Here is a 10,056-nt window from a genome sequence, read left to right on the forward strand (position 1 = left end):
CCCAGAAATGATGCAAAATAAGTTGTAGCATAACTTCGAAATGGAAAAAGAAAAAGGAACCCTGTTCTTTAAGACATTACTTCATAAAAGGAGCAGTTTTTATGAAAATCACAGAAACACAAATACCACAGAAACCCCTGCCCTGCTCCCCACAGACACCTCACAACAGCACATTCAAATAAATTATTTATTGTGGACACTGTGGGCTCTGTGAAAAGCCCCGTGTCAGGCTGTGTGAGGGGCATTAGTTTGCATAGGTCACACATGGGAAAAGTGGGGCTGCTTTCAGTTTCTCACCCTGCAGATGTGTTTGTTGGAAACCCAGCGTGCTGGGGGGGCTGCTGCATGTCCAGACAGGGCTGAACTTCCCCTGTCTGTCCTGAGCTGTCTAGAACCAGCTCAGCTCCGACCTGAAAGGAGCACAGCTGTGTCCCATCGGGTTCTGCTTTCTCTTGGCATTTATTCTGGGGCTTTTTCAAGCATTTTTTGAGCATAGTCAAGTACAGCGGGTTGTTAATCCCAGTTTTTTGTTTGTCCTTCTCTGAGCACAGCCCAGGTGGAGTTTGATGTGGCTGAAGGTGTCCTGGTGCCAGCACTGGGCCTGTGTTTCCAGCAGGCACAATCTTCAAGTGACAAGTGATGGCATCCCCAGCACACTTCAGCCACCCACACACACAGGAGTCATTTCACAACAGAAGCTCAAATTCACTGCATCAAAAGCCTCAGGAGTGTCTGGGCATGGCTTGTCTCCTTTCCCCAAATTTGCTGGCTCACTAACCCTGGCAGAGTACTCTGTCTGGCAGAGTTCCTCAGCCAGATTACATGAACCAGAAAAGGTTTGAAAACAAGGTTAACATGTAATTAACAGGGAGTTTCACAAGTGAGCTGGTGAGTTGTGGATTGAAGTAACCACAACACGCCAAAACAGGGTCCTTATCTGTTTTACTTAAATGGGAATATGATGGGTTGTGAACTTGGCTCGAGCAGAGCTTTAGTGGCAGTGGTGGAATTATCCTCTCAATTTGCTGAGTGTCTGCCACACTGGGGGCTGCACTTTGCTCCCCAGGTAAATCCACCATCATTCCCCTGGACTTCCAACCATGAATCCACGGCTACCTGAGCATGGAGGAGGGAATCCTGCAGGGGAGCTTCAGGCACTGAAGGCACAGTGCTCTCCTGCTTCTCCTCAGAGTGATGTGAAGCAACACAAGCCTGTTCTAACTGAATAAAACACATGCAGTGTCTGTCCCATTGCTGGATTTGGTGATAATGGTTTTTTATTGGGCTGATTTGCATACCCAGCTCAGCATTAATTACTGTGAGAGCAGTGCTGACCCTTTTAATTCATGTGGTTTTAGTTTCTGCTGTAAATTACTGGAACATGCAGGAACTTCTTCTTTCCATTATGTGCTTTACCTTACCAGAACTTGGTCAAACACATAAGGAAAAGAAGAAGAAGAATTCAGGGGTGTCTAAAACTTCAGAATTGTTCCCTAAAAGTGCATTTAAGCTGAAATGTCTGTCCTCTGTCCATCACCATCACTCTCTGTCTCTCTAACAGGTTTATGCCTCCGTCCCCAGAGCTTTCCCTCGCCGCTTCGTTCTCCCTCTGGACGTGGGTCCAGACACACCCGTGGGGAAAAACCTGAACCCACTGCCTTACACCCAGGCAAAGGCTGTGAAGGGTGCAGATGGCAAGGTGTGTACCAAAGCATAAATGCATTTCTGCAGCAGCTCCCGTTCCTCAGAGCTTTCAGCACCTTTGGTTGTGCGGTGGTTGGTGGGACCAGCCAGCTCTCCTGCCCTGTCCAAGCTGAACCAACCCCGCACATTTCCTGGAGAAATTACTCTGCAATTTTCTTTTTCTCCCAGGTCTGGTGCACACACGAAAATCTCCACCCTGAGGGCTTTGAGAAAGTCGGGGGGCTGGAGTTCCCCCAGATCAATTACGCGGCGCACAACGGCCGCAGGTACCGCTACTTCTACGGCTGCGGCTTCGGGCACCTGCTCGGGGACTCCTTGATCAAGGTTGATGTGGAGACCAAGAATTTCAAGGTGAGGTGAAGTCAGCTCGTCGAGTCCTTCCCCTGAACTGGATTTGAAGGTGTGACGTTTACTGGGGGTTTTTTAGGGCTTTGCACAGATGGCTTTGGGAGGAGATTCCCAGTTTCATCCCTCACCTGGCACCTTATGAACGTGGCACAGTCACCAAACAGGAGAGGATGGCACCAGCACTCTCCTGGAATGGAAAAAAACAGTTCATAAAAAGTTGAACTCTTAAGTTTCTTGGAGCCCAGAGTATTTCCAGGTGCCTTTGTGGGGAGCACTTGTAACTCTGCTCACCGTAGCAGACAAGTATTAATGCAATGAGGCTCATCCATACGTCCCTGAAGCTCATCCATATGTTCTGTGCTTGCTAGATTTGGCAGGAGGAGGGATGCTACCCATCAGAGCCCGTGTTTGTGCCAGTGCCCAATGCCACGGCAGAGGACAGCGGAGTCATCTTGTCTGTGGTGGTCTCCCCTGCTGAGGTAACTTGCTGGCTGTAGTTTGTCAAAGTCACACGGCATTAATTCACTTTTTAAACCTCAAAGCCGAGCTGGAGGCTCCCTGGCAGGTAGTTCTGGCTCTCCAGAGTGCCTGGCCAAGCACAGGCAGTGCAGGCAGGAGTTTTGCCCAGGATGTTGCTGTGTCCCCAGTGGAAGCTGTGAGGCTCAGAGCTCCTGCCCTGCAGGTTTGGTCTCCGTGGTTTGCTCTGTGCCTTTGTGTGCAAACAGTGCAAGAAGTTCAGCCCGGCCACTCACTCTGCCTTTCTGCTCCTCCTGCAGAACCAAAGTGCTTTCCTGCTCATCCTGGATGCAGAGACCTTCCAGGAGCTGGGGCGAGCAGAAGTCGGGGTGCCAATGCCTTACGGGTTCCACGGCATCTTCAGTGCCCACTGAGGGACTCCTGGGCACCTCCTGGGACTCAGGGCTGAGCCAGCCCCACAAAGAACCTCTGCTGCCTTCACCTCCCACCTTTCCATCACGGCTGGGATGAAGGAGCTGCTTTTTCTCCACCACAACCTCCTGTATTCTATATAACAAAACACAGCCAAGGAAGGCAGGAGCCCTTTGCTCCCACAGCCCACTGCTTTATCTGCATTTCTTTTACTATCTTGCTAGGCCAGCTATAGGAGCAGTTCACTAAGGATGCCAGGGTGAGGCTTGCAAGGCAGAAAATGGAAACTGAGGTGATAAATCCCTTCCTTTGGTGCCCTGAGGGGAAGAGAACATCAACGCTCGGGGCTGTGACTTTGGCTGGAATGTGTAGAGCAGAAGAGAGGAGTAAAGCCCAGCAGGTGACAGGTGGGCCCAGGGAAGGGGAGTAAATGCCCCCCTTGCATCCAGGTTGCCTTCAGTGGGCTCCAGGGGGTAGATGCAGACACTGACAGAAGCTGTGCTTGTGCTTTTTTCTGTACCATAGCAGTGCCCTCAAATAAAACCTTGGGAAGTTTTTCCTTTCTCTGCCTGCCCTCAGAGTCTTGTAGATGTGGGGACACATCTCCAGGGCAGGACACAGCTCTGCTGGCTGACAGTGCCTGCCTTCCTCCCAGTTCCACCAGTAGGAAACACAGAGAGCCCCACTGAGGCCTTGGTGTCCCTCTGGGGTTAAGCAGAGCAGAACAAACTCCAGCCCCCTGTGTCATCCAGGCTTCTTCAGATCCTGGACTCTGGGTGGGTCAGCAGTGAGGACTTCTGGTTGTACTTTTTCATTGTGAAGAATTATTTGAATCATTTCCTTGAGTAATAAAGGAGCCCTTTCGCCCTTGGGGTTTTTCCTCCTCTTAGCTTCCTTCACCTTCCTTACAGGTCTGGGGAAAAGAAAAAGGATTTTGCCTCAGGGCTGCTGCTCTGGGAGAGGCAGAGGAGGCTCAGCCGGAGCTGGTGGAAGCCACTAGATGGCAAACAGCTCCCGTTCAGCAGCCTCCGGTCACTGTCACACCCTGCCCTCCTCCTGGAGCCCGTCCCCGCGGGGGCAGCCCCAGCACGGGCAGCACAATGGTGCCACGAGGAGTTTGATGGAGTTCAGCCACCATTGGTTCTCTTTTTTAAATTTTTTTTTTTTCTCGTTGAGGTGGGAAACGGAAAGAGGTCAGAGGCTCAGGTGGCGCCTTGAGTGGATTAGAGAAAAGTTGCCGTGTTTAAAGCTCCGCTTCCCCAGCACACAGCCCTGCCTGGGCTGCGCACACGGGCTGTGCTCCCCACCCCAGCAGCTCCGGCGTGGAGGATAGAAGGGGGTGGCACGGTCGGGACGGACGGAGATGAGAGATCTCTGCAGCCAGGTCAGGAATTTGGGGTTTATTGCAAAGGGCCTGGGTGCAGGGCCCTGCTGGGAGCTGCCAGGCACAGCTCAGAGCAGGACTGAGAGAAGAGAGAGGGTAAGAGAGTAAAAGGGTAAGAGAGTAAAAGGCAAGAGCTAAGAGGCAAGAGGTAAGTGAGGTTCCCGTTACAACACCATAAATCTTCTGTGTTGAATATTCTGATTCTCACTAACCAATCTAGTACAACACACAAATCCTACAGCATTTCCATACAGACTATAAGAATCATTACATCACCATCCTGTGTTACATTTTAAACCCTACAAACTCCTCTTTGGGCCCCTTCTGCCAAGCTGTAGGGTCTGCTCTGCCCCTTGGGGCTGTCTGCAAGCAGAGGGTGTTGTTCCATCAAAAGGGGATCACCTTCAGTGGCCACACCATTGTTTTCCAGTTGTTCAGTAACTGAGGGATCTCAAATCTTGCTTTCATTTCAATCTCGCTTATAGTTTCCATATTCTCCAAATCTTTTGCCAGGCAATCATTTGATAAGGCTTTCCTGTTTGATCTTCCCCAACACCTGCGGATCCTCTCACACAGACCCTGCCCCGCGGCTCGGGGTTTTCCCACCCTGACAGATTCACTCCGGTACCGCCGGCAGTTCCCAGGAACTGAGGGAATGCACATTCAAACCCTTGCAGCGCTGAGAAATCCAGTTACTCCCTTTCTGAAAATCACCACACTCTAAGGCTTCCTCTGCTTGAACTCCATGAATGTTATTGCCGGGGTGTGCCCCTTCAGGGATGTCCATAACCAGCCCTGGGTCCAACGCTGACATTGGGGGGACAAGGAGCTTCCTGAGGCTGAACACGGGGAATTGGAGCATCCCGGGGCTGAACACGGGGAATTGGAGCATCCCGGGGCTGAACACGGGGAATTGGAGCATCCCGGGGGCTGAACATGGGGGATTGGAGCATCCTCGGGTCTGAACACGGGGGGATTGGAGTATCCCGGGGGCTGAACACGGGGGATTGGAGCATCCTCGGGGCTGAACACGGGGGATTGGAGCATCCCCGGGGCAGAACACGGGGAATTGGAGCATCCCGGGGGCTGAACACGGGGAACAGGAGCATCCTCGGGTCTGAACACGGGGGATTGGAGCATTCTTGAGTCCGACACCGGCAGGGAGGGACCGGAGCACCCCGGGTCTGAACACGGGGAGGAACTGGAGCGTTCCCCGGTCTCGGAGGGCGGATTCCGCGGGCCGGAGCCGCCCCCGGGGCCGGGCTGGAGCCGCCCCGCTCCGGCCCCGCTGCGTCCCCGCGATGTCGCCGCGCTCCGCCCGCCTGGCGCGGCTGTCGCGCTCCGTCACCTTCAGCGCCTGCCACCGCCTGCACAGGTGAGACCCGCACAGGGGAGCGGCTCCGCACAGGGGAGCCCAGCACAGGGAGCGCCGCATAGGGAGCCCCGCACAGGGAGCCCCGCACAGGGAGCCCCGCACAGAGCCCAGCACAGGGAGCCCCGCACAGGGAGCGGCCCCGCACAGGGGAGCCCCGCACAGGGAGCGGCCCTGCATAGGGAGCCCCGCACAGGGAGCCCCGCACGGCTGAGCCCCGCACAGGGAGCGGCCCCGCACGGCTGAGCCCCGCCGGGAGGAGGCTCCCGGCCCCGCTGCGTTTCCCGGTTGTGTCCCTCGCCCGGCCCCTTCCCGCAGCCAGCCCTCAGTGCCCGGCTGCAGTTCCGTCTTCTGACAGAGCCGGCAGCGCTTTCGCTTTGTAAACATCGCCCTGCGCCCCCCGATCTGCTGGTTTTCCCCCCAAAACTGATAAATTCCTTGACTGAAGATGCCTCAGTTTTAGGCTCAGTCTCTTCTCCCTGGCTAGGAGCGGTAGGATGAGGGGAAACAGCCTCGAGCTGTGCCAGAGGAGGTTTAGGCTGGAGATCAGGGGGATTTCTCCATGGAAACGGTGGCCAGGCCTTGGAAGGGGCTGCCCGGGGAGTCCCCATCCCTGGAGGTGCCCGAGGAACTCCTGGATGCGGCACTCGGTGCTCTGGCTCTGGTTGGAGCCCATGATCTCACAGTTCTTTCCCAACCGCAGTGACCCTGGGGTTCTGTGATGTTCCCAAAATGTGCCTTGACCTGAAACACTCAGAGCAGGGCCCCGGAGTGCTTCAAAGGGAAGATTCAGAGGGAAATCCTTTGTACTTTATGGAGAGGCTCCCTCAGCTTTGTTAATCAGTAATAATAAACCCAAATGTGCAGCTTGCTCCAGGCCTAAGTGATTTTTGGCCCAGATGTTGAACATTTATCCAGCAGTGGTGTCAGGCAGATGCTGTGAAACAGACACAAAACCACAGCAAGGAAAGATTCAGTGCTGTCAACAGCATCTTTTCATGGACCAGACACTCTGCCTGTGTTTGTGCCTCCTGGGCCGGTGAAATGTGGGAGAGGGAAGGGATGGAGAGCTGGAAAGCAGAGTGGAGTGAATCCATGGAGATGTGGAACAGATCCATGCCCGCCTTTCCCACAGCAAATCCCTGAGTGATGAGGAGAACCTGAAGCTGTTTGGGAAGTGCAACAATCCAAACGGCCACGGACACAACTACAAAGGTAGGAAGGGAGCTGATTTCCATCCTGGCTCTGGAGTGGTGCTCTCAGCGTGGGGAGGGCTGGGCCGCTCATTCTCAGCAGCCTGATGCAGCTTTTAGTGGCTGGGTTTGTGTTTTTATTCAGAATTAGGAGGGAATTTCAGCAGCAGGGCGTTGAACCATAGCGTGGGTTTGCCATTTTTCAGCTGAATAGATAATAAATATTTATTTTCAAATGCCACTTTTTGAATCAAGTCTGCTTGTTTACACTCTGCAGAGTCATTGTGATTGGAATGGAGATTTTTCTAAGCAAAAGCCATGCAAATTAAACAGCCTGTAAACATTATTTGAATGGGTTTTTTCACAAGTTCTCCCATTTGTACACCCCGAGCACACAGAATTAGATCTCTCCCGTTCCTGGAGTGGCTCCCTGTGTTGCTGGCACCCTGAAACCTCTGCTGAGGAGCTGCTTTACCAGGGGAGACAGGCTTATCTCCAGCCTGCCTGTGGCACCAGCCCTTGGGGAGGGATTTTTGTGCCTCTGAGTCACTGTTCCTATGGAGCATCCCCTCACAGTCCCACTCCCGAGTGCAGCCCAGCAGCAGCAGCAGATTTGGTTTGGGGTTGTGTGTCCCAGCAGCAGCAGCAGCTGCAGCTTTGGTTTGGGTTCATGGGCATCACAGTGACCTGATCTTTTCTCTTTTTCAGTTGTGGTCACTGTGCGTGGAGAGGTGAGTGCTGCCAGCGCCTTTTTCTGTCCCTCGGTGTGGCAGAATCCCCACAGTTCTGGCCCCCAAGCCTGGATTTCCCGGAGTATTTCAGAAACTCTGTGCACATCACTAGAGCAGGTTTTCTGTGGCCAGTCCTGTTCACAGCAAGGATTTGCAGTTTAATGCTGTTTTCATGCTTGAAGGCTCTTCCAGAGCATTGTTTCTGCCTGGTGTCAGCTTTTAGGAAAGAGTGGAACCTCTGGAATTGTTTCCAGGCTGTATCAAGCCCTTGGAAACATCACAGGAGTGGAGCTGGAGCCCCCTGACAGTGGGAAGACAATTTCCTTGTGGCTCAGATGAGCTGAGCAGAGATATTCCTGTCTGGTTTGTGTTGCCACCAATGTCCCTTGTGCTTCCTGCAGATTGACCCAGTCTCGGGGATGGTGATGAACCTGACAGACCTGAAGGAATACATGCAGGTAAAAATAGCCCAGTTTTCCTTCTAATCCCCTGGGAGAGATGATCAGAGCTTGTCTGGTCCGTGGTGAGCTGCTGATGGCAGGACATCAAAAGGAAATTAGGCAATAATTGAAGAATAAATGGCTTAGCTCTGTTCTGTGAGGCAGAGCCACGTCTCCAGCTGGGAATCTCACAGCTGGATCTGGGGCTCTTTCCCTTTCTTCCCATCCTGGCTGTGTGGGGTGACCTGAGCCTCAGGCCAGGCAGGGACAGGGACAGGGCTGGCACTGTCCTCTCTCTGCAGGCAGCGATCATGGAGCCCCTTGACCACAAAAACCTGGACAAGGACGTGCCCTACTTCTCTGAGGTGGTGAGGTGGGTCTGGGGGGCTCCTGGAGGGGCTGATCCTCCCTGGAAGCAGCAGCAGCAGCAGCAGCAGCAGCAGCAGCCTGTCCCTGTGTGCTGACCACACTGTGTCCAGCCCTGCTGCCCCTCCTCACATCAGCCTGGACAGGCTGGACCTGCCCATCCCACCCCATCCCACCCCATCCCATCCCATCCCATCCCATCCCACCCCATCCCACCCCATCCCACCCATCCCATCCCATCCCATCCCACCCCATCCCACCCATCCCATCCCATCCCATCCCATCCCATCCCATCCCATCCCATCCCATCCCATCCCACCCATCCCATCCCATCCCAATCCATCCCATCCCATCCCATCCCATCTCATCCCATCCCATCCCACCCCACCCCATCCCACCCCCTGTGCTGGCAGTGCCACCATCCCCACACAGCTCAGGTGTCCCCAGCTGCCCCTCAGCATCCCCCAGCCCACCCTGGCTGCAGATTTTGGTGTCAGTTCTGCCATTCCAGCCCTGCCCTGCTGCTGTTCCCCCTCAGCACCACGGAGAACGTGGCTGTGTTCATCTGGGACAGCCTCCAGAAGCTCCTGCCCCAGGGCATCCTTTACAAGGTGGAAGTGCACGAGACAGAGCAGAACGTGGTGGTTTACAAGGGAGAAGAAACAATTGTCAAGTGAGATCAGCCTGAGCTCAGCTGCTCAGGAGAAATCTCCATCATCAGCTCCGTGGATCCCTGCTCAGCATTTCCTGCAGCCAGCCCTGGGTTCTGTGCTACAGCAGGACAAGGGCAGATGTTTCACAAGGACCCTCCCAGCAGTTTGCCCATCTGGCTTCTCAGAACGGGTCGGTTTCTCTGCTTTTCCTCAAGACCTTCCTGTTTTGCCAGCTGATGTGAAATTTAGAGTTGTGCCGTGGTAAATAAAGCAGCTTTGTGGAGAGGAGGTGGCCTGGCAAAATCACAAAAGTCTTTGATTTCTCTCTGATTAAAAATTGAATTAATTTATTTGATAATGTGAGCTTTGGTGTTGCTTTGCTCTTTGATCAAGCAGAGAAGCATTTTTGAAGGTGAGAACAACATTATCTTTTCTTTTTTTTTTTTTTTTTTTTGCTTCTTATCAGTTTATTTCCTGTGCTGCAGGCACATTTCTTCCTGTGGCCAACAGATCTTCATGGGTGTGTGTGTAACTTCTGTAGTGAGCAGTAAAAAAAGCATTTCTGATCCAAACTGGAGAGCCAAAGGGAGCAGGGTGAGAATGGGAAACTGAGGGAACTGCAGTGGGAATGTCCCAGCCCCAGTGGTGGCAGAGCCCTGGGGAGGGAGTGCAAGAATAAACCCTCAAATCAACCTTTAAATCCAGCCTTAAATCAACCCCAAAACTCAGCAGAGGCTGTTGCAGCAGGATGAGGCTGTGAGAGGAGTTTAGATGGACACTACCCCAATTATCCTGGATATTCTGGAGCTGGGGCCACGCTGGGAAAGCTGAGGAAGGGCAGTGAGGGGATGGATATTGCACAGTTCCTGTGGTTAAAGGCCATCCAGTCCCAGTGCCTGTCCAGAGGCAGCAGTGGCACTGCTGTGTGTGATTCCCTTGGTCACATCAGCAGTGTCCTGAGGAGTAATTGGGAGTGG

At 53.6% G+C, this 10,056-nt stretch overlaps 2 protein-coding genes across 2 annotated transcripts in view; both read left to right on the plus strand.

Annotated features, from left to right (window-relative positions):
* Positions 1 to 3,812, plus strand: part of BCO2 (beta-carotene oxygenase 2) — a 15,906-nt gene extending 12,094 nt beyond the window's left edge. Inside the window, 4 exon segments of the mRNA XM_071449761.1 lie at positions 1,562 to 1,699; positions 1,873 to 2,055; positions 2,421 to 2,531; positions 2,829 to 3,812. Coding sequence (XP_071305862.1) covers positions 1,562 to 1,699; positions 1,873 to 2,055; positions 2,421 to 2,531; positions 2,829 to 2,942 — 546 coding nt within the window. The 3' untranslated portion in view covers positions 2,943 to 3,812.
* A 1,680-nt stretch (positions 3,813 to 5,492) lies between these two features.
* PTS (6-pyruvoyltetrahydropterin synthase) lies at positions 5,493 to 9,437 on the plus strand. The gene is made up of 6 exons (XM_071449769.1): positions 5,493 to 5,699; positions 6,832 to 6,911; positions 7,598 to 7,620; positions 8,022 to 8,078; positions 8,363 to 8,433; positions 8,965 to 9,437. Exons 1-6 carry the CDS (start codon positions 5,626 to 5,628, stop codon positions 9,101 to 9,103), a joined length of 444 nt encoding a protein of 147 aa, XP_071305870.1. The 5' UTR covers positions 5,493 to 5,625; the 3' UTR covers positions 9,104 to 9,437.
* Positions 9,438 to 10,056: the final 619 nt, after the last annotated feature.

This window comes from Agelaius tricolor, unplaced genomic scaffold (genome assembly GCF_023055355.1).
Source record: "Agelaius tricolor isolate 1412-34295 unplaced genomic scaffold, bAgeTri1.0.p SCAF_29, whole genome shotgun sequence".
Classification (NCBI taxonomy): domain Eukaryota; kingdom Metazoa; phylum Chordata; class Aves; order Passeriformes; family Icteridae; genus Agelaius; species Agelaius tricolor.

Excerpts from the sequence above, each read along its gene's own strand:
- PTS (XM_071449769.1), top strand. The coding sequence starts at position 5,626 with ATGTCGCCGCGCTCCGCCCGCCTGGCGCGGCTGTCGCGCTCCGTCACC. Across the intron at positions 5,700-6,831 it reads GCCTGCCACCGCCTGCACAG|CAAATCCCTGAGTGATGAGG; the intron begins GTGAGACCCGCA and ends CCTTTCCCACAG. Across the intron at positions 6,912-7,597 it reads CCACGGACACAACTACAAAG|TTGTGGTCACTGTGCGTGGA; the intron begins GTAGGAAGGGAG and ends TCTCTTTTTCAG.